Here is a 24,324-nt window from a genome sequence, read left to right as displayed (position 1 = left end):
GCCATGTGTTAGGTTTTATAAGGCTTGATGAAAATTGAAGATTGGGGTTGAGGGTGGATGTGTTAATTTTTGGGTGAAAAGAGATTTGTTTGAATCACTGGTTTTTGGAATAATAATCTTGATTTTAAAACTTATCTGTAGGATATGAGCCTCTCTATAGTTGTAGGTGATTGTCCTGCATTTTTGTTCAGCGGGTATTTTTGTGCACATTGTAGTGCTCAGAATATATTTGATAGTTTTTCTAAACAAGAATTTCTAAAGTGACTAAAGATACCAGTAATTCTTTACTTACTGCATCAAATTTATTGCATTGAAGACTTCAAGATACTTTCCAGGCATTCCTTTGTAATATAAAGTAGTTGATTATTCCATCCTTAATTCTAAGTCTCAGTATTGAATATTCCAGTTTCTGTAGCCACTCTAGTTAAAAAAGCTGAGTTCTTAATCAGATTCTTTGAAGAGGAATATTTCTTTAACCACATGCTTATATTGTTAGCTTTTGTTTGTATTACATTGTATTCCTTACAACAGCAATAGCAGTGATAGCAACACTACATGCTGTTGTGTGAAGATGATCACTTCCTCTGTAATCCCTAAAGGGAATGTTTCCAACTGAGACAATAACAAAGAATGCAGTAAGACAATTAAAGGCAGAGTGCAGATTTGAAGGAGTCTTTTGGCCTCCAAAACTTAAGAGGTGTATTATGAATGAAGAAAGAAGACTGTAAGGAGAGACTGCTTTGCTTTTGGGAGCAGACTGTGCTTTGAAAGCAACTCTGAAGGGATTTCATCTCTAAACTCTATTAAAATGCTAAAAGAATTGCTCATTCCCACTGCATATTAGACAAAGGAATTTCAGCTAAATCTGTCAGTACTGTAAAGGATGTTTTGGTATTTCATTTATTATGTAATAATTTTTACTCTATAGATTTTGTAATAAATTCATGCCTCTTTGTTCCTTCCAAAGCTTGTGATATATAACCATAAATTCCATAGCTAATAACTACTGAGGATGCTGAAACTTAATGAATGTAGTAAGTTACAGATTTTTCTGTTGATTCCTTTCTGTAGGAAGCCATTGAATCTTTCAAAGAAGCTCTGAAGCAGAAAGCAGACTTCATAGATGCATATAAAAGTCTTGGACAAGCCTACAGGTACTCATATTCTGAAGTAGTTGTAAAGTCATTTTTTCATCTGGTTGTGTTCTTTAAAATGCACTCTAAGTTTTACACATTTACTACAAAGTTGTGCAGAACCAAATGTGATATTTGGTAGCTCCAGCAGTTGGTATGACTATGTCAGGATATGTTCAATATAAATAATTTCTATGTTTGCTTTGTATTTTTAATTTAGTCCCTGGGAGCTCTTTGAGTCTCCCAGACACAATGGTTAGCTAAATGGCAGTTTTCAGTAAGATGTGTTTTAAGTATGCTAAATGATTTAAAAATGATAGAAAGGGTTAATACAACATGAGCTATAGCTGATTAAATCCTGCTTCAAATGTAGTGGCTTTGGTGTTCATGCATTTATTTGAAAGTAAAGAGCTGTGGTTAATCACTATTCTGCTAAAAATTCTTCTTGGCAAATGTATTTAAAACTAGTAAATCTTGTTTGTTTTTCTTGACTTGCTCTTTTTTGAATTACTGAACTAAAAAACTATGATAAACTAAATTGTATACTATTTCTATTTTAATTTTCTCACGACAGTTTCTCTGTGACTGTTTTTACTGTCAGCTGATATGTACAGCTGTCCTACACATGGAGTAATTCCAGTCAGTAAATTTTTAGTTAGTTTCCGTTTTCAAACACCATATGCTTTCTTCTTACTCAACATTTAAGTACTTGGTAAATTTTTAATAACATTTCTGTATTTTAAAAGTTAAAAAGTCCTCTCAAAGATAATTTTTTCCAAGAATGCTTTGTGAGGAAGTTTTATTTACTTTTTTTAGTTTCTGAAGAAATACCTTAGGTATGTGTTTTTATAGTTTTAGTGTCTGCTGAGGATTTTGAAGATCTGTGCTCTTGTGGGGTTGTATATCAGAGTACATATTTCTGGAAGTAACAAACTGTGCAGCTGTTCTTTCATTGGCACAGGAGAATGGTTGCAAAATTTCTGCTTTTGTTAAAGAAATTTTGCTTTAGTACTTTGTTTCTCTTCAATGATATCCCCTTTGGACACGTTAAAATCACCTTTAACAATTTTTTTTTTTGTCACTGTTGCCTTCTGTATTTTTCACTTTCTGTCTTCTGGAATCACCTAGAGAGCTTGGCAACTTTGATGCTGCTACAGAGAGCTTCCAGAAGGCATTACTGCTGAATCAAAATCATGTTCAGACATTACAGCTCAAGGGAATGATGCTTTATCATCATGGTAGCTTAGATGAAGCACTAAAGAATTTTAAGGTAAGCAGGCCCTAAGTAAACACAAAATTTACATGTTTTAACAAGGTCTTGTATGCAACAAGTGCAATAAAACGGGAAAATTTAAAAGTTTTTCATTCTGAGTGTGTGTGCATTTGAACTAGAAGTATTCTTTTCTGAATCTGTCTTAAAAGATAAAACTTAACAGTTTGTAATTAAGAATGTAATTTTGGTAAAACTAAAGTGGCTTCTTTAACTGTTTTCTGTGTTTGTAAAGCCAAACGCTAACTGAAATATTTTATTTTTCTTTTTAAACTGGTAATTGTGTTCTTGCTGATACTTTGACTTGAAACTTAGTTTTTTCATATCGCATAAAAGGTAAAATATACTAGTCTGTAATTTTCAGCTGAAAATCATTTACAGTGTTTATCTAATTTTTCTATTCTGAAAAATTCAGCATATGTTGTGGTTCATTGTGCTTGCAGAAATTTTCATATTGCCAAAATCTTGCCTATCTCTACTGGCATTAAATAATTGCCTTATTTTGGAGACAGAACAAAAAAAGGCAGATGTTATTTGTACGCCCATATTCTTAAAACAAGGAATGAAATAAGATCCCTTTCCAAATGAGTCTGTGCTTATCCCAGGGAGAACACTTTATGTGCATTATTACATATTCACCTTCTATAACCCAATTTGTAGATAGTGATGTAATTGAAAAGGTACTTCAACTTCTGAGATGGAGATGCTCTTCTAAAAACATGTAATTACTAGAAGAATTGGAGCATTCATTTCTGAATCATAAACAGGAATTTGCTGTGTGTTTAACATACAGTAAATAGCTGACTAACATAGAAGTGTACTAATGCATGAAGTAGTGAAGAGATGAATGGGGGAAATGACAGAAGAGATGTATATCTATATACTTAACCCAAAATAATTTGCAATATTGTCAGTATATTTTGCCTAATTTCACCCAGCTAACATTGAGCTAATATTGTTAGAGCAAAGTATGCAAAGACATATTTGCATTGACAAGGTGTGGGGTTTCAGATTTTTTCCCCTTTTATAAAGCTGAAAATATTTTTTCTTAAATTTGCTAGCAATTTAAGTGCTCAGCAGCATTTGAAAGAAAATGATGATGGAAGTGGATCTTAATAATCAATAAGTCTTTTCACATGTCTTGTGGCCAGACAGGTTGGATTATTTGAAGATGGTCTTTCTGTCTCTTGATTTATGGGTGCTTTGTTCCTTTAATCTCCTAGAGATGTCTTCAGCTAGAACCATACAACGAGGTGTGCCAGTACATGAAGGGTCTCAGCCATGTTGCAATGGGACAGTTTTATGAAGGCATAAAAGCTCAGACCAAAGTTATGTTAAATGATCCTCTACCAGGACAGAAGGCCAGTCCAGAATATCTGAAAGTGAAATATCTCCGAGGTAAGTTGGAATTATTTGGGTTTGTAAAAAATTTTCTTAAATGCTTCAAGGACCCTAAAAGTGTAAGCTTGCTTGTAATTATGGTCATTCTAGAGAAAACAGTGTGCATTCTCATGAGCACTGTTGACTATGGATGTTAAGAAAAAGAGACACTGATTCGTATTGTTCATACATGTAAAAACTAGATCCAAAAATGGAATATACATTTTTATATAAATGTAGACTGTTGGGATACTTGGTTGGAAAGTACTTATTTTTATCTTGGAAATTGGCTAATAGAAAAATGATACTGTCTAAAAATAATGACTATTTAAGTCATGTTGTTTAACTGCCAAGCATATAACCTGGTTACTGTTTTTGTGTAATGGCATAAGTAAACTGATTATGCAAACAGTATTAATTTTATTTCTTTCCTTCAGAGTATTCTAGGTATTTGCATGCACATTTGGATACCCCTCTTACAGAGTATAATACTGATACAGATCTTCCTGGAAATTTCAAGGATCACTGGGCCAAAAATCTTCCTTTTCTTATAGAAAATTATGAAGAACAGCCAGGGTTACAGCCACATATAAAGTGAGAATTTTTATTTTTAAAACTTATTTTAAATGGCGGGGGGGGGGATCTGCCATTGAATTCAGTAAGACTGAATTAATTTGAGATATTGCATGTAACTGCAACATACTATGTATGTTCAGTGGGCTGGAGGAGGAATGAGTGTTCTTTGTCCTTTAAAATGTTTCTCACACAAATGGTATTGATTTGTAAAACATAGATTTGTTTGCCAAATGCTTTCAGGACTTTTATAACCAAGCTATGTCTGATGCATGTTTTTCTCCCCTGTAAGAGATGTGTTATTTCAGAATTTCGAAAGCTATAAGCCTGATGTGCAAGAGCTCATATGTGTAGCTGATCATCTGGGTTCCATGATGCAGTATGAGACACCAGGATTTCTTCCCAATAAAAGGATACATAGAGGTATACTGAAAATGTTCTGTAAATTTGAGAGGGGGCAGGGGAGTCAGTGTGATAATTGAATGCTGTATCTTTTCTGTCTGCAAATTGGGTTTCTTTCAAATCAGATAGAAACTTTAAAATAATGATTGACCTGGCTGAGCACTGGAAATCAGGATCTCCCAGACTTTTTGATGTTGTCCATTCTATTCCTGTAAATACATTGCTTTCCCACTTCAGTTTCCTGTCTGTGCAGCACTGAGTATTTGGCTCTAATTGGTTTTCTGTTTCTGCTGTTGGTACCTGTGTCCTCGTGCCTCACCTCAGCAATGGGATTGGCCACTCTAGAAGTGATGCAGGCTGTGCAGCGGACTTGGGCAAACTCCAAAGTTCGGATGAATGGGAAGACCAGGCTGATGCAGTGGAGAGATATGTTTGATATTGCTGTCAAGTGGAGAAGGTAATGGTCGCAGAGGGCAAGCCTGGACTGGTTGTCATGATGATGAGTGCTCCAGGTAACCAAAGGGCTGCAGTCGTGGACAAGAAAATGAACACTAGCTGCCACTCTATAACTAGAAAAGTTCTGATAAAAGGATGGGTGTAGTTCTGATAAAAGAAAAGGAGTACACTTCTGAAAATACTCAATTTTTTCTCTTCTATAAAGGAGGGGAAAAAAGGTATAGCATTTTCCAGTTGAAGCAAAGCTATGAGAGACCATAGGATCCATTGCAGCTAAGGCAAATAAAAACTAACAGTTTCAACTCCAGAAACATCAAATGTTTGAGTTGTATGGTTTTTATAAGAAAAAAAACCTGTGTTTTGGGAAGAATTCTTTTCTGTAATCTCTGAATTCTAGTTTATGCCTAAAATTTTTTTGTCTGTGAAAAAAGCTTTATTAGAAATATTGCATGGATTGAAATGTGTGCCAGTGTTGATGTCCTTTGTCTTTGTAGGATAGCTGACCCTGACCAGCCTGTGCTTTGGTTGGACCAAATGCCTGCCCGCAGCCTTAGCAGAGGTTTCAATAATCACATTAACTTAATCAGGTATGAGAGTTTTACCAAACAGCATTCCCACACACTCTAAGGGATTGCACCAGAATTGCCAGCTCTTTGTGAAACAGCATTTTACAAGGTTGAATGTGTATGTGCTTACTGTTTTACTTTAATATTCATTTTATGATTCCTGATGGAACATTTGGGATTTGTGCACAGTTTTCCCTTACGACATTTCCTCTTTTTCCTGAATTGCAGTTGTGTTACTGAGTTGTAGCAGTGTCTAAAAAGGATCCAGAATATACATATTTTCACATGCTATTTTTAATTCCCTAGTAACCTTAAGTGTAAAAATTTTATTAAGTTTATCATAGTTGGAATTTTTGTCAATCCTGCTTCTCAAAGGCAGATTGAAACAATGCTGTTCTATTAGTTTTAATAGTGATTTACAATGATGAAGGAAAACAGTTCTCATACTTGTTTTCAAGGCAGGCCAAAGTAAAGCAAAAATGATGAAATAAGTAACCTGTGAAATGTAACAGTTGCACTTTCAAATAAAGATAAAATTTAAAAGATTCAACCACTGTTGTACGTTCCATCTTCTCCCATGCTGCAAAACTTTGTAGTCATGACAGTGCTACCCCCTTTGAAGTGGTACAAGTGTGACAGGCTCGATGTGGCAACATCACTGTCAATCACAGGAGCAGTGTGTTTGTGTAAGTAAATATGTAGCCAGGTTTCATCTTAATCCACCCCCTCCTAAGAAATACTGAATCTTTGATCTGTCATTCTGCTTTTATGTGTGTCTATCTCTTTGTTCTTTGAGAAGCTGTACTGAAAAAGAAGAATGAGGGAAACAAAGCCTTCTCAAGAATTATTTCAGGCAGAAAAGAATAGTGATGTTCTGATGTTCATATGCAGAGGCTCATGAGGATTTGTCCTCACTCTTCCTTTCAGTCTGTGGAACGGACCCTAGCAGCCTCTCCTTTACTTGGAGTGGTTAATGCTGCATTAAACTCCAGTGCAGATCATTTACTTTGCAAGATGTGCTGCTTTTTAAACAGTCTTGTGCTCAGGCTTCTCTCTTCACCTAAGCCAAGGGTTACATTTGGGCTCCAAGCTGTTTCCATCTTTGCTGCATTTCTCTCTTGTGGTATGTACAGTGCAGCAGAAACCACAGCCATCTGTCCTTGGAGACAGAGATGCATTCCATACTTCACCTGTTTCTTCATGGTTTTATTTCTAAATAGGAGAGTAAAAGCCTAACTTCTAGGTGACCTGTGTTGGCAGAAAGGCATTCATGTAACAACACATAATTAACGTCCTGAAACTAATACTGAACATTTAATCTGTGGAGATATGTCCTTGTACAGAATCTCTGTGTCAGGAACTCTGGTTTTGCGGTGACCAAGGTACTTGTTTTCCTTTCATCAGAGAATGCTGGCAAAACTGACGATGTACTGTCACAGCTGTTTTGGTCATTTTATAGAAGTCTGAAGTAAGCTTCAGAATTGTAGGCCCACAGTGAACCTAATTCTAACCTTTTTGGTTTTGCCCAGCCTTGGGTTTTGGGGATCCCATTAGCATTTTGGTTGTGCTTGTTTGATAGCTAAGTAGTGGTTCTCTGAAAAATACTGGTTTGCTGCCTGTTTTGAAGTGATAGATTTGAAGCAGCCTAAATACCACTGTCTTAAGAGTTTCTTGTGCTTTAGTACTGGATGGTGATTGCGTTCTTTTTGACTCTGGAAACCTGGTCTAGTTTGGTCATTCTCCAGCCTTAAGTAATAACCTCTTTCTTTGATCAGCTTTCTCTTATTTGTGTCTGCTTTTGGCTCCATCCTGATTATTTCATGTGATGTGAGGGATAAAATAAATGAACATATTAAACATTAATAGTTGTTTTTTCACAGTTTTGAAGCATCTTCTAGTTCACAGATTTCTAAATGACAATTTCTTCTTAAATAATTATGCAGATTTGTATAATTTCATTTTTACATTATTCAGCTTGTAAAATGGCTGCTGATTGAAAAGACTAATAGGGCACAGAGCTAATACCCTTTTATTGGTAACTGAGATGGCTTTATGGTCTTTTGACTGTCTTTCAGGAACATATACTTTGTTTTATAGTTAGATTATGGTTTGAAAGTTATTCTCATACCCATATGACTAAGGCTGAATTCTTTCTAAAACAGCATGGCTACCGGACAGCCAGGTGTAACAGTAGATTTAGGCTGACAAATAGCAGTTTGCATGGTTGTTATGTATATTAAGATAAAAGCTGTTCAGTCAAACAAGAAATGTAGCAACAGCAGTTGGGTGTTCTTCCAGCATTTGTAAAAGATCTATTCATGCTGAGCTCAAGCTGTCTCTAGGTTTTATTTCATCTGAATTGCACACCAAGAATTTCTGTGGGCAAAAATACTTGGATTACTTGTCTTTTTCTTTAGTCAAGTTCTTTTCATTGGAAGTCCAGTATTATGCAGTGATTCCTGTCAAATGAGTCTTGTCATGGAGGCATTAGATTCAGTGTCTGCTAAATTAATTTTTTTTTTCTTTTCCAGAATGGCAAAATGTTTGGAGTGTGTCAGGAAATAAAAACCTTTTTTGTTTGTTTTGTGTCAATTTGGGGACCTTTTTAAAAAGATATATAAGAAACATCTTGCATTTCACAATTTTTGATAGGATTTCAGATCTTAAGATGCAAGTGTCAGTCAGCTGTCTCTTTGTTGGTCCATAGATAAGGGTGAATTTGGCTTATCTCCTTTTTGGCTTAAATGATGAAAGCTAGTAAGTTTGATTTAAAGTAGAGAAAATGTTTTGGAAAGCTTTAGCTGTTTTCATAGACAAAGCAAGGATTTGTGATCAGCTAAACATTAATGATATGCTTAATGTTCTTATGGGAAAAAGAGGCACTCTGGAACACTGCAACTTTTGAATTCTTGGTGGTAATGTTTGCTAAACAAGAAGAAAGAGTGGGAATAAACACAAATCACTTCTGACCACCCACCAAAATTCTTTCTTGGTACAACAGCTTCTCGATGGCCTTATAGAGGAGAGGTCTGCTTTGGATGTATTTTCCAAGATGACACTAAAGGAGAACCCACTTCCTTATACTGACACACTACTGCCTGTTGTACAGATATTTTTTAATACAGATGGAAAAGGATGGGACGTACAACAAGGGCAAATTCTGTATATTAGGTTTGTCTTCATCCTTCCACTTTCCCTGCCTCCCTTTCCTATGTGCAGACATGTGTATGTGTTCTAATTCTGTTCAGTTTTTGAGGACTGATTCTGCTGGTTTTCTGAGACTAGGCCTCCTAAGGTGAGAGACTGTCAAGTGAGACATTAGACAGGGACTTGAGCTGACAAAAATCCCCTAAAGTGGAAAGAAAAAGCTAGGTGCACACAGCTTCCTGTGATTGACAGTGGTTTTGCTTCCTCAGAGAGCGATAACGCTTGCTTTATAAAATCTTGTTTTGTAGACTGGGAGAAGAGGAAGGACTCCTACAAATGCAGTAATGGTATGTAATTTTTCCTCTCAGAGTGGTTGTAATCCCAACAGGTTTCTACCACATCTTAATATTGATTTTTAATTTTTTTTTTTACTTAGAAGTCCAAGGGAAAAAGCAACACATTTAATGTTTTTGTTTTTCAGTTACTACTTGTAATTCTTGGGATTAAAAGCAAAAATAGTTCAATATAAAGGAACATAGGTGAATAAAGAAACATATATGTGGACAGTCAGAGCAGATCAACATGTATATTGCCAAATATGAAAACTGGAGCATGTTGTTATCTAGATGTGAAAATTGAGAATTCTTTTCTAGTTATGTTGTATCTATGAGTCTAGGGAAGAATATATCTTGTACAAATTCATAATTATTATATATAGATAAGATTTGCTGGAGTCAGGCACACTAAAAATGGAGAAATATGCATGGAATGTAGTTTATCAGAGAACACCAATTCTAATGATACATGAATTTGAGCAAGTTCACTATGTAATCTATATTTAAAATGGGAGATTGGCAATTTACCATGTAGATAAATCCTACATGCTTCATTCCTTTAATTTACAGAGCAATTGTGAAAAAAATTGTGTCAAATATTGAGTAATATTTGTGTCCTGAAATGTTGGGTTGAAAAACAAGACTTCAAAACACCCTTTCTTTTCTTTGTAGGGGACAGGTCATTAACATGCGGTACCTGGAATACTTTGAGAAAATTCTTCATTTTATCAAAGACAGGATCCTTGTTTATCATGGGTAAATTACAATTTTTTTGCCCCCTCCTTTGTTCTCCTGGTTATAGTGATCTGAATTTTACAAAATATTCATTTTACAAAGTCCAAAAGACTTTTTTCTTAGTTTAGTAAGTTCTGGTTTCCTTAGCATATATAATTGTTTTAATTCCTGCTGGAAATGGAAAATTGTATTCATTGCCACATAAAGGAACTTAATAGGGAAAAAACCCCTGTGAATTATAGTATACCTTGAAAGTAATAACTGCTTGGAATTTGTAGCCATGGTTCTGTCATGATAGGATCTCTATTCTTTCTAAGCATATGATTTATTAATGATGTTGAGGTTCCTCCTGGTAGAATCAAGTACAGTTACTCTGACTGTTGATATAAATTTATTAAGAAGTGAGGAGAAAAAAAGAGAAACAAAGATATGGAAGGTAATTTTCATTGAACAGGTATTTGACAAGGAGCTTTAAAAGAGCAGAGAATCTTTACTATCTGTTACATAGATGGGTTGGTAGATGCTGCCCTGGATCTGAAGAGAGTTGTAGAGTCTTGAATGAAATAATATGACTAAAGGTAACATGAAAATTGATGTTGCCATCTGTCCTGAATACTGTACAGTATTCTGATAACATAAAAAACAAAAAAACTCTTTTACCTTTAAGCCCTCTAATTTTCCTCTGGCCTGGTAACTTTTATTAAATACTGAGTTCTGTTTTTCAATCTCATTGTGCTACTTAAATATCAAAAAATGAAAGTGCAGAAAATCCTTGTAACAGTTGAAAATGTTCAAGTTTTAGAAATTTATGATAGTTGTTGAAAATATGTAGCTGGCACTCTGTCCTCTGTTGCTAGGAAGTTTGTTCACAGTAAGCCCAGTAGCATTTGACCTTAAACCAGACCAATTTGTGGTGTGATTTCTGAGATAATTATGTTCTTAAAATCTGGTACAGTGTAATTAATAATGATTAGAGCAGTAATTCAACAGGTTTCTTCGTGATCCCACTGTGCCTGCATCTGAAGTATTTACTTGCCTTTGAGGCTACCCAGATGCGTATTTTGTGAAGAATATTTCTAATTTTAACTCTCTCCTACTTCCATCTTTCCTTACCTAGAACCCCCTGCCCACACACAGTCATGCAAACACTGTTTGATGCTTTAGAGTGGTCAACAGCAAGAGTAAGACAGAGTAGTTGATTAGAATAAGATAAATCTGAATACTGAAATTGAGGTTTGTAGCTGAAAAAAATAAGCTGAGCTGATACAAGAGAAAATTACTTTTTGAAATATAGGAGAACATGTAGACAAGTATAAGGGAACTTATTTTCAGAACATAAATAATTAATTTTCAACAACTTACTTAACTATGGCTGATTAGATTAAAGGTATGTGTATTTCCAGAAATACTACATGTGTTCAACTGTTGTATTTCATATTTAATTTTTTCCAGTGCTAATAATCCAAAAGGACTGCTAGAAGTTCGAGAAGCTTTGGAAAAGGTACATAAAGTAGAAGATCTTCTCCCCATTATGAAGGTAAATTACAGAAAAACTTCAATATATGGTAAAAATCATGAAATGTGTCCTGGGAGATATTCAGTTCCTCAAAATAAAACCATTGTATAAGCTTGAAAAGAATAACTGGAAATTCTAGCTCAGGTTACTCCAAATCTGGATATAGGATTGGATCTTCCCTTTGATATGTGTGAATGGGTGATGTATATTTGAAATCCTTTGCCTAATTGTGGACTGGTAACAAAATAATGGGAAACCAGAATGTTAAATGTAGTTCTTGGAAGCCAGCCTTCTCAACCCAAGAGCGTTTTTGGTCAGATCTGCCATAGTGGCCTCACTCTGTGCCTGTACAATAGGAAGGAGAAAAATTGATTGATGTGCATATAAGATTAGGAATATAGAAGCTCTTTTTACTTTTAGGTTCATTGGTGCAGCTCAGTATGTGGTGGGGTTGGCGTGGGGAAGTGGGGGAGTAGTTGTTCTTTGTGACTGACAGCTAAAATGAAATCCTGGATAATATTTTTGAGCTTAGGAAGACTTGCCAAAAAAAAGAGTGGGAAACCTGCAGGTTTTACTCCTCCTGCTGGTGGTATTTGTAGAAAGGCTTTGGATATATGACCTGCAAAATTATTTATACTCCTATCTTAACTTGAGTAGTAAGTCTTGAGCTGGATTTAAGTAAAAGTTGTTCCCCCTTTCCCCCCCCCCCACCTCCAAATTAATCTGGGGGTGAGGAGTGTGTAAGTATTTGGGGTTGGGGAAACAAAATTACAAGGTATGTCTTTTTAAAGGATTGTACAGGATTTTAATCAGAGCAGAATAAAATTTGGGAAGAAACCATTATGCTAAATAGAGACAAATTCTTTCTTATCTTGTGTGTCCACACTGGAATTTTGTATCTAAGCAAAGCAGCTGGGTTGCCATAGAGCAGAAGTCTCTGAAGCTGCCTTGCTGCTACTCCTGACAGACTGTCTGGGTTTGGATGAGTTCTTGATACTAGTGCTCACTCATGCACTGCAATTATCTTTGCAGGAGCTACGTGGTTTAAGCATTACATTTTTCTCTGGGTTTTAAAATGTGTTGTGAATATATGTTCTTTGAAGACACCCCAATTTCAGAGCCCCTTTTTATATTACTGTCTTGTTCTTGGCTTTGAAACATGAAGCCAAGTGGATACAAACTGAACCTTAACAAAAGCTTTCCCTGAAGAGGTAGTAGATGCTGGGGTGGGCAGCTAAGTGTTCCCTCCTGACACTCACATGTGCAAGTAGGACCCTGTAGGGCATCTAATCTTGTTACTTTTGAATTGTAGGCTAGAAAAAATGCTACCAGTGGATTTTAAAAATACAGGTTACTCCAAGAAAGTGATGAAAATATATAAACACAGTGGACTGTATAATTATTTCAAAGTAAATGTCTCAGCTGGCAGAAGTCTCCATACCTGTACATTTTGGTCTGGTTTGAGTCTCCTGCATCCCATTCCAGACTGTATCAAAGTGGAATGCTGTCTCATTAGAGACTTTTTGTTCCATTAAAATAAATGCAGATTCTCTTGAAACAAAACACCCTGGAACACAGGTTTGGGTTAATGTAAATGGCTGCATGAGTAAACACTAGTGCATACTAGTTTCATTAGTGCCTGTATAAAATGAATGTCTTTCTGATAGTGATGTAATTTGGTTATTTGGGTAGCTGGCAAATGCTCTATGTGGAAAGCTGGGATTTTGGCTTTACTTAAATGCAGTTCTGCCTGGTTTTATACAACTCTATGGCTACAGTGTTACTCTTACATAATGTAGCTTTGTAAAGTTCTTAAACCTAGAGATATTTTCCTTCTGATGAGAATAAACATCACTTGAAACTGGATCACAGTTAAGAAACTGTTGCTTTGAGTTTTATTCTGGAATTCACACTTGGACTAATGCAACCACTTCTTAGTGTAAACATAAAATGGGGTCTCAAATTCCTGCTTTTCCATTTACATGGTTGCACCAAAAGGTCACCATCCGTGTGCAACTTGGGGACAAATCTGTACAACTTGAACTGCTTTGTACATTGGCTTTTCATAAACAGCACATTTTATTCACTATTTAGTTATAAAGTTAAATGCCACTGTGTCTCATTCAGAATTTATGGTTTCCATTCAGAAGGAAATACAGGATGAATGAAATAATGTCACTGACAGTAACTTTGTTCTGTTCTGTAAGCTGTCCACATTCATTTCTGCTCCCTGTATTTCATGTGCTTCAAAGCAATAGGTAGGCAGCCTCTGCTACCTCTAATATTACTTTTTTTTCTTTTGAAAGCAGTTTAACAGTAAAACCAGAGATGGGTTCACTGTGAACACAAAAGTCCCCAGCCTGAAGGATCAAGGGAAAGAATATGATGGATTCACAATTACAATAACGGGAGATAAGTATGTTCACTGTTTTCAAGGGTTAGGGTACATTAAGCAGTGATGAACTATTAGCAATTAATTGTCTGAAATGCCATTTCTGTTCACATAAAGTGGGTTTTGTTTTTCACTAGTGGCATTTTTGTAAATAACTAAAGTTTATTCATTTGAGGGCTTGATTCCTGTTGTGTTTTCAACAAAAAGGGAATTTGGATAACACTGGTGGAACTGAGTTGATTCTCAAACATAGAGCACAGAAGTGATAAGAGACCTTGTTTTTCAGCTTAGACTATAAAATGCCTAAAGGAGAAAAATATCAACTACCTCAGTCTTTATACATATCAAAATGCATTTCTTGTTGTGAGACCTTGTCTTTTGTGTTTACTGAGAAGTCCTGAATGGAAGGGAAATTTCTGTGATCTTAGAATAGAAGACACGGTCTTCTATTTGAGATTTTGACTTTTTTTGTGTTTGAGATGCTTGCAGACCTTCTATCTGCAAGTGAAAATTTAAATAGTACCTGAATGTCTGACAATACAATAGGAGGCTTTGGGTCACTCTCTGGATGAGATAGTAAATGTCTCACTTTATTGATTCTGATTCCTTGTCTTTCTTAAAGTGAGCAAATTGAAGCTCAGAAACACTGTCAAACTATTAAATTAAAACTTTAATTTAAAAAAGTTAAAATTCTATGCATTGGGATTTTTCCCAGAATTTGTGTGCTTTCAATGAGTGGCATGGAATCCAAACTTCCCTACTAAATATTAATGTATCTCTTGTTTTTTTATTTTACATTCTAAATCACAGGCTTATGTATGATGAAAGGGCATTAAATATATGGTCTCACTATTTTGAGGGAAACTTTTTGGTGTCAGTAAATAGCCTAACTTTGTTCCAGACAAACTTTGTTCAGTGTCATTCAGTCTGTTTTGATCCATAGTTGGTAACTGCCTTATACCAAAACAATCCTCTTAGAAATGAAGAAAACTACATTCAGCATTCTATACAAAAATCCAGACTCCATGAAGATATTTTAAAATTTCATATTTCTTTTTTTTTACCCACAATTTAAGTGGAACACTAATGCTTGTCAGGTGTTCTTCAATGTAAATACTTCATCTGTGATTAGGTGGCAGTCTTTATGCATTCTTTAAAAGTTAGGATTGATGTAGCATTTTTAATTCAGCGATTTTTGGGGATTTTTAATTGAATGGGAAGTAATGCACATGCTTAAGGAAGATGATGGGGAAAAGGTGATGTGTAACTGTAGTAGATTTGTAATTTGCCCTACATATGCATCAAGTTCTGTTCAAAAAATGTCTTACCTCCTTTTCTTTTTCATTTGCTTAACAGAGTGGGGAACATACTATTTTCAGTAGAAACTCAGACAACAGAAGAGAGAACACAGCTGTATCATGCAGAAATAGATGCACTATATAAGGATCTAACAGCTAAAGGAAAAATTCTAATTCTGTCTGCAGAGCTGGGGGTAAGGCTGTTCAAGCAATTATTAATTCCTTAAAAAAGCCTTTTATGTTTTTATACTCTCTGTTTAATAGTCCCAGTTGTAACAGTTTTTGACAGAGTTCATAGGTAATAAAGTTACTTAAACCCAGTTATGACAAGTACCATAAGAAGTTGCTATCATTCTGTCTGTCGTTTTAAAATTTTCTGGGCTTTGCCTGCAGTACTAAAGAGTGTCCAGGCAAGGTCTCAGTATTGCAGTGTGTTCTGGTTGTTTCTTATTTTTCTCGTGGGCCTGTGTTCACCTTTGCCATCATCCCTGTAAGTGCTGTTTAGGGTTTGGCTCACAGTGGTTACATATAAGATGACTAACACAAATTTGTGAGAAGCTCTTGAATTGGGTTTGTGTTGATTTGATTTGCTAGGACAGTCTGACTACATTTGAGCTTTTTCTTTTTCATCCTTTAATATGTGTATAGATGAACTGTGTTTCACCTAAATGTTAGAGATACAACAAGGTAGTTTGTTCAAACTTCTGTTAATCAGACTTCAGTTTCATTATTTGACATTTTCACATTGGGAAATGGTTCTTAAAATGGTTCTTAAAAATACTTGTGGTAATGTATGACTTTGCGATCTATACCTTTGTAAGGTATTAGCCAGCTATTAAATTATCTTTAATTCACGCTTTTTTCTTCTCTTAGGAAGTAGATGCTGTTTGCAACTTGATCCTGTCACTAGTTTATTACTTCTATAATTTAATGCCACTTTCAAGAGGATCTAGGTTAGTGTTGGTATTCATCACCTCTGTTACCTTTGTTGCCTGCTGTACAATGTCCATGCCTTGCAGTATCTTAATGAATTTTTAAATTTTAATATTAATATTATTTTTAATAGAGCTGTGTGCCCTGCACAGCTTTTCCTTTTGTGCTGCTGTGACAATGGGAACTGACTTGGTACTGTTCTAAATGCTAGTTTGTAATTGCTAATGGTAACTATTCATAGCTGCATGTATATTTAAAATGATGAGTAGTCTCAGCTCACACATTGAGAAGTGTTATTTTTAAATTTTAATGCTTGGTTTTCTAATCCATATTGTGTTACACCACTGTAATTTCACTTAGGAAGTTTTTCTAAAATGTGTACTTAAAATGAGATATACTTTGGCATAACTTACTTCAATGAAGTATACATTAAAATATTATGTTAGTAAATTGTTGCAACTGTTAAGGTCACCAGATGAAACTGTAGGATAAAGTTGCATATATCACAGAACTCTTCAACTGGAATTCTAGTTTAATGCAAACCTGCTTACATGTAAGACTATTCTGAATCTCTGTTCTGTTCTACAAAGCACTTAACATCTTTAATCTTACTTCTAGATACAGTTCAGTATGAAGAAAAAACCTGAGATTTTGGGATTTTATAATCAGATTTTGCATTTATCTTATTGATTGTAAAAATTAGGGGACATTCTGTCTGAGATTCACAGTTCAAAAAATTAAGTTAAAAATGAAATAACTGAATAGCTTTACAGTGCCTCTAGCTCTATTGGAGTAGAGTTAATAAACTCTTCTGGGCTACAGCTGATCTTCTTGGGAACAGGAGTCTGCTTTGTTTTTAGCCCTGTAGAGTCTTAAGAGCTCCAAAGTCTAAAAATATGGTTCTGACTAATGTAGAAACAGTAGTAAAACTCCATAGGTTCCTAACTTTCATTCTAGTGATGTTGGATAATTACAAGGATTTAACTTTTTAAGTGTTTTATGCTTGTTTTTTTCCTTCTAAAATAACTGGCACAGTAATCTTTACTAGCCTTCTATGAAACAATACTATGCTCCATTTCTTTTGTAGTCTAAAATAGCATTATGGAAAGACTTTACTCCATTTGTTGCTTTTAATTTTATTTTTTTAGTGTGATAGCCTATTCAGTGATCATGGGAGCACTAATGGCAAGTGGAAAAGAAGTATCAGGAAAAATCCCTAAAGGAAAGGCAAGTATCAAAATATCAAAGTGCATTAGCTCAGTTTTGATGGAGGAGATAATACTTGTAAATGTGGGGAAAGAGCTGGAAGAATGAACAGAAGTTGCATGCTTATTTGCTGGAGATGGGTCGTGTGCATGCCATGATGTCTTGCAGCCTGAGAGAGTATTGAAAATTCCATTGCTGTTCTGACAGCTGGTGAATTTGGAGATGGCATGTGCAGTAATGTGGATTAGTCAAATTGTAGCAGTTTGGTCCAAAAGGAATTACAAATCTGTTACTGAAGCATTTCCAGTGTGCTGAGCTGCTCTTTTCAGCTTGCTTTAAGGGTTCTGAGAATACTGGGGCAGAATTAGTGATTCTTCTGATGCACAGCAGTAATTTTCTGCCTGTACTCTCAGTGTATTGTAGAGCTTTAGGGCTTGGTTAGTAGAAGTGGATTTGCAACTTCTCTGATTTCTCCTTCCCCTCTGTATTCTGCTGAAGTCAAACTAAGTCCTGGTTTTTAAGTGACTCTGTTTGAGTATTATGCCACCTTGTTTAATAAAGGATTTCCTTTTTTTCAGCACTTTGAGGTTGTTAGCTGTATTCCCTTTTCAGCATGACAGGAGTGAGAATGCCTCTGTCTCCTTAATGTATTGTCAAAAGAATCAGTAAAATTCCAATAAGAATCTAAGTTGTTGAAGAAAATACCCTGCATGGATAACTGAAGAAAGGATAATTTTCTCTTTTGTTCTAGAAAGCCTTGAAAACAATGTACTCCTTTGAGTGCAGTGAACTTTTAAGAGCAAACAGCATTTGCTTAGCAGCAAAAAAACTTCTTTTCAGTACATCATTAAGCTGGTATCTTCCCCATTCTGTGGGAGTTCAAGTGAAGGTAAAACACTTCTGTGGGGTTTTTAAGTATTTTCTTAGAACTTGATAGAGTAGTATTTTGCTGACTGATTTTTATGCAGGCAAACTGAGTTTCAGGATTACTACTAAGCAGGATTTCTGACTTACAGGATCACTGGAGACATCTTTACGTTTGAGGGTTTTTCCTCAAACAGTGTGCCTGAATACAAATAAACTTGTTTTTTAGAAAACCTTTCATGACATGGCCAGTGTAGCTCCCAGTATTGGTTGTTTTGGGGTGTGCAAACCCACAGAGGATTTTAGTGTCTGGCTTGAATGCTTCAAACAGATTGTGAGAGACAAAGTAGTGAGGGCACAGACTGGTTGGTAAGCTTACTCCTGTCTTACCAAGAATATAGGTAGCAAAGCCCTCAAAGCCTTTCCTGAAGTTAGAGAACTTAAAAATTCTGTAATTTCTTAATATTTCTTTTGTTTTCTTGAATTTTCAGCTGGTTGATTTTGAAGCCATGACAGCACCAGGGTCTGAAGCGTTTACCAAAATAGCAAGGAGCTGGATGAATCTAAAAAGGTAAATACTTTTGTTCAGATGGGGAATGGGGAAATAAAATATGAAAGACTATATGTAAAATTCAAAGCTATACTAAGAAACGTTACTTAGAAATTATGAGTTTAGTAAAGGATTCAGTGTATATTTTAACACTGTTTAGGAATTGATGAGATTTGCATTTACAGATACATTAGTGTATTTCTAGTCTAACAGAGTAGTTAATAGTCTAGACATCCAGTTATGTGAGTAAACTCTCTGAGGAAGTTGGTTGGGTTAATGTTTTCTTAATTTTATCCAGTGGGTTATATTTGTCTTTTTATATTATGGATTATCACTGGCAATGAGTGAACAAAGCAAGGGGAATTTTTTGACCCTTTTTTAAAATTCCTATGGGTCTCTTCAAACTGTATATCCAAAGTAATTTGCTTATCCTTTAGTTCTGTTTTGATTTGGAGATTAAGTGTTTTCAAAGTAGGTAGACATTTTAAATACGGAGAATTACGTTACTTGGTATAGGTGCATGACTTTTGTGGAATGCTTCAAATTTTTGATTTTCATATGAATTTATAATTTAATACTGCATAGATTGACAAGGAATTAATATTATGATTTGAGTGTATTTAATTGGTCCCCTAGTTGTTATTCCCTGTACAAAATCTAAAAATCAGGCCAGACACAACACCAGTTCTAGTATGCTTCAAGTCAGGGTCAAGACACTTAAAGGGTTCTGAGAGAATTGGCCAAGGTCCTTACAGGGCCATCTATAATCTTGGAAATATGGTGCACATCAGGGGACATTCTTGGTTACTGCAGGAAAGGAAATCTTGAGTTCCTCTTCAAGAAAGCCAAAAGGAAACCCAGAGAAACTGTAGGCTGGTCAGCCTCATTTTGATCCCTGGGGAAGCCATGAAGTGAGTCCTCTAGGAAAGCATTTCAGTTGATATGGAGGAAGAAGTCACAGAAAACAATCCATGTGGGCTTACCAAACATTCTGTGACCCAGTGATGGTTCTCTGTGGTAAAAACTGACTTTTGGGGATGATGAGAACAATCAACATTGTTTATTTTTATTTACTTCAGCAAGGGTCCCACAGTACTCTCATATCAAGATAGCATATTATAGTCTGGACAAAAGGACAACTAGATGGATTAAGATGATGTTTGGATAACCAAATTTAGGAGGTACTCAGCACTTTGGACCACACCTAAAATACTACATTCAGCTGCAGTAGAGACCATAATAAACCAGAACAAATTCGGTGTAGAGCCACCACTATGGCCAATGGTCTGGAGCACATGCCTTAACAGGAGAGAGCTGGGCTTGTTCAGCCTCAGGGAGATCAGGCTTTGATCTAAGAGCAGCTCTGCACGACCTGTGAGTGTTTGGTGAGAAGACAAAAAGCCATGTGCATGAGCTGAAACAACATTTAGACTTGGCCTAATCTTTTCATCAGCAGACTGCCCAAAGAGGCTGTGCAGTCTCCACCCTTGGAGATTTTCTAGACTTGGCAGGATAAAGCCCTGACACCTTGATTTGCTTTCTCAGTTTACCTTGCTTTGAACAGGATCTTAGATCCCATACCTACTGAGGTCTGGTCCAACATCCTAGAGTCTATAGAACTCTGCAGCTGCTCTTAGTGCCAAACATCTCACACTGATGTGTGTTACTTAACTTTATGATCAGGGGTCCTGAGCCTGGTAAATTTCACTAGACTGTCCCTTTTCACTAGAAAATCCCTTCCTAAAGGAAGAAGTTTAATAAGATTCAAGGACATCTTTGTCAAACTCAGGATAAAAATCTACTTGTGAATGAGTAAAATTCAGTATTCATTAAGGAGGGACATTTCTAAACTACAGGTGTAGCAAGTTGTGGATTTTATTAGAAGTAGCCTGCACAAATATTGAGACATACTTGTCTTGGAAATATGAAATTATTTGTGGTTCCCACAATTTTTTTCTGTAATTCTCTCAGTTATATACTCTTCTTTATTAATCCTCTGTTCATGCTGGTTTTGGTTTTGTGGGTTTTGTTTGGTTTTTTCTAAAGACATATCTTACTTCCTTCTTGGGAGTAAAGTCAGCTTAAGACATTTTGGTGCTACCCATGTGGTTCTGACTCCCTCAGCTGTACTGTTGAAACTTATGGGAATCCATGTCAAACCAGATCAGGGAAGTAATTTGTGTTAAAAATAACCTTGCCAAAACAATTTATTTTTAACCAATACCATTTTGTAGTATAGTAGAACCTAGGAAATTGCTGGGTCAAATTAGAGGTGTATATATAATAGGTGAGGAAATGTGCCAGAGTGGAGAAAATGCTAAAGTTGCCTTTGAGGAAAAAGAAAAAAAGAAATCTGAAGAACTACAGCCCAAAGGACTTGATGTAGTAATATGAAGGTAATTAGCCTGAGGGGCTTATTTGTTTGTGGTAGACAAATAATAGTGGATGTGGTAAATAAGGCTGGAAGACTTAAAGCAATACATTTTTTCTTTAAATTCTGCTGCTTTGGAAAGCTCTTCTATGTAGACATTGTTTTCATTCTGTATGGTGATGGAGTAGTCATGAAAAGCAAGAGCTGTTTGTGAGCAGCAGATTCTGAGAATCATTGAATCATTAAGGTTGGGAAACAACTTTAAGATCATTGAGTCCAGCTGCTCATGCAGCACTGTGTTCAGCACTAAACCGTGTCCCCAAGTGCTGCATCCACACACTTTTGATGACTTCCAGGAATGGTGGTTGCACCATTTCCCTGGGCAGCTTATTCCAATGTCTTCATCCTTCCCATGAAGAAGTATTTCCTAATATCCAATCTAAACCTTCCCTGGCACAACTTGAGATAATTTCCTCTGGTCTTGTCCCTTGTTAACCTAAGAGAAGAGACCAACCCCATGTGGCTACACCCTCCTTGGTGAGTGGTTGTAGAGAGCAATAAGGTCATCCCTGAGCCTCCTTTTCTTCAGGCTAAACAACCCCAGCTCCTTCAGCTGCTTCTCCTTAGACTTGTGCTGCAGGCCCTTCACCAGCTCCAGCCCTTCTCTGGACTCACTCCAGCACCTCAGTGCCCTTTTTGCAGTGAGGTGTCCAAAACTGGGCACAGGACTTGAGGTTATGGCCTCACCAGTGCTGAGTACAGGGGGACCATCAATGCCCTGCTCCTGCTGGCCATGCCATTGCTGACAGAGGCCAGGATGCCACTGGCCCCACTGCTGGCTCATGTTCAGCTGCTGTCAGCCAGCACCCACAGGTCCTTCTCTGCCCAGCAGCTTTCAGCCACTCTGCTCCAAGCCTGCACGGAGTCAATTCTTGACACAGGTCCCAAATTTGTTGGAGAAGGTGATAAGAAAAAAGTCTTAGTTAACTAAGTTAATGTGTTAACTTGCAGGTAAATTATAAAACTCATTAAAAAATAACTTTTTTTTTTTTCTCTTTCAGTATTTCACCTTCTTACAAGAGCCTGCCATCGGTATCGGAGACTTTTCCAACTCTGAGAACAATGATTGAAGTACTAAATACAGACTCATCTCATTGTTTAAAAAAAACTATAGTTGTTGTATAATTTATACAAATAAAAGGCCAAGAGGTACTGCTTTGTAAATTATTTTGAATGACAAATTATGATCAAAATGGTTTGATTTTATTTTGGTTTTTTTAATAGAACAAACTTAATTGACTGTTTATCACCAGTAAAAGAAATCTTCCTGTGACCAGTAATATTAAAGAGGAAAAAAGAAGTAGAACAACTACTTTTTCATATTAAGACACACTCTAACAGAAATAGTTATTCAGGGGCCAAACTGAAGAGCAGTAAGAAACTTGATCAGTTACAAACTGAACAGACTGCAGGTGAAAATTTATTTAATAAAGAAAGGAAAGTAATCTTCATTGGAAATAACACTATACTACTTCTCATTGTTTTTTTCCAAACCTCTGCACAGAAAACTTAGAGCTCTCCCATGTGTGAGTAACTGGAGAATACACAGGCATTTCATGTAGTGCAGCCCAGTGAAGGAACAGATGTCAGCTTAAAAGAATGAGGTTCAGGGATGCATCATTAGGAAACAAAACCAAACCAATTACTTATTTGGAGTTAGGCTCTTGGTGAGCAAATGTCAGAAACACAACAATCTCCCTTTCCAAGTACCCATTGGTGATGGTTGGCAAAAGTTATTAACAGATTGACAGGATTGAACTATATTGGGAGTGCTAGCTAATGTTCCTTGAGTTGTTTTTTGTTGGACAGACTTGGCAGCATTCTGGAAAGGCAGGTTTCCTTAACCAAACCTTAATAAAGGTAAATTTGACCACCTGTCTGTTTAGTACTAATGAATGTGAATTCTAAACTTTATTGATCAGAATTTCTGTAAAGGGCAAAAGTAGGTATTTTTTTGCAACTAAGGATAAAGAAGGTGTGTAAGTTTTCATAAAGGAATTGGGATGCTGTCCATTTGTGACACAGGTATTCCCAACATTCTGTTCCTAAGTACCTTCTTCTATCCCACTAGCAATAAGCTCTGTTTGCTTCCTCTGTTTAAAAGTCTAGAAGTTTAAGAAGCCTCTACTACGCTATATTAAGGAGGAAAAGAATTATTATTTTCCTGGAAAAATGTGCCTAACTTTTTACCTTGATTGTGTTCTAATGTGATCTTCTAAGCCTCTTCTAAGTTTTGTTATGCCCTGTATTACTCATTGAGAAAGGGGAATTATATTGGCATTTGACCAGACTGTCTTGGGAACTATAAAAAGGAGGGGTTTTGTTTTGGGGTTTAGACCAGAGGGAGTGGAGAAGGGGAAAGAAAAAACTTCCTGGACAAACAAACCATGTACAGTTGTCTGGGTTTCCTTGTCCTCATTTCTTACTCCTGTGACTGACTTCGTCCCCACCCCCTGGTGGCAGACAAAAGAGATTAATGGGAGATCCCGAGAGGGTTGGGGTAATGTGTGTTACACCTCTTAGGAGAGTGTGTGTGTGTGCCTGCAAACGTGTTTCAGAGGCTTCTTTCTCTGGGCGTGAGGCAGATGACTAAGAAAGAAAGCGAGCTCAAGTCAAGTGCTCTCAAACAAGTTTAACAAACAAAACAGGATTATATAACTGGGCTGGTATGTGATGACTTGGGGAACTGTAATTACCTCCAAAGAACCAAGTATGTGGAGAAATCTAATTATCATTTTCCATCCTCTTCTGTGTCGTCTTAGACAGCTGGTCTAGCGATACCATTTGAACTCTTAAATGGGAACATTAATGTATTGCAGCCCCAGTCATTTATCTATTAAGAATGATACTAAAGAAAGCAGACTGAGGGAAAAAAATAGGCTAAGCAATGAAAAACCATTAATCTGAACCTCAGTATTTGTGCTACTTTGAAATATGTTTTGAAGATAATAAAAATTCCTTGTAACTACCTAGGCCAAAAAGTCAAAATAGATTTAGTCTCATATAAATCTACTGATATAGTTGCCTATGTTAGGTAAGCTTGGTTTTTTTTGCTGTTGTTTGTTTGTTTGTTTTGAGGAAAGGAACTATGCTTCCTCCACCCCACCCCAGGAGACTGGTCATCTTTTGGGAATGTG

At 36.2% G+C, this 24,324-nt stretch overlaps 1 protein-coding gene across 1 annotated transcript in view; it reads left to right on the top strand.

The window, feature by feature from the left end:
- Positions 1-22,339, top strand: part of TTC13 (tetratricopeptide repeat domain 13) — a 39,438-nt gene extending 17,099 nt beyond the window's left edge. The window contains exons 9-23 of the mRNA XM_063151671.1: positions 1,072-1,154; positions 2,262-2,403; positions 3,627-3,801; positions 4,221-4,377; positions 4,649-4,779; positions 5,083-5,215; positions 5,709-5,801; positions 9,935-10,018; positions 11,450-11,534; positions 13,820-13,929; positions 15,262-15,397; positions 16,077-16,156; positions 17,285-17,363; positions 18,698-18,777; positions 22,189-22,339. Of these exons, the coding sequence (XP_063007741.1) occupies positions 1,072-1,154; positions 2,262-2,403; positions 3,627-3,801; positions 4,221-4,377; positions 4,649-4,779; positions 5,083-5,215; positions 5,709-5,801; positions 9,935-10,018; positions 11,450-11,534; positions 13,820-13,929; positions 15,262-15,397; positions 16,077-16,156; positions 17,285-17,363; positions 18,698-18,777; positions 22,189-22,312 (1,692 nt within the window). The 3' untranslated portion in view covers positions 22,313-22,339. The remainder of the gene's footprint in view (positions 1-1,071; positions 1,155-2,261; positions 2,404-3,626; positions 3,802-4,220; positions 4,378-4,648; positions 4,780-5,082; positions 5,216-5,708; positions 5,802-9,934; positions 10,019-11,449; positions 11,535-13,819; positions 13,930-15,261; positions 15,398-16,076; positions 16,157-17,284; positions 17,364-18,697; positions 18,778-22,188) is intronic.
- The last annotated feature ends 1,985 nt before the right edge of the window (positions 22,340-24,324 follow it).

Source organism: Melospiza melodia, chromosome 3 (genome assembly GCF_035770615.1).
Source record: "Melospiza melodia melodia isolate bMelMel2 chromosome 3, bMelMel2.pri, whole genome shotgun sequence".
NCBI classification, from domain to species: Eukaryota; Metazoa; Chordata; class Aves; order Passeriformes; family Passerellidae; genus Melospiza; species Melospiza melodia.
The sequence above is the reverse complement of the archived record's forward strand: the minus strand, read 5'-3'. Positions and strand labels throughout refer to the sequence as shown.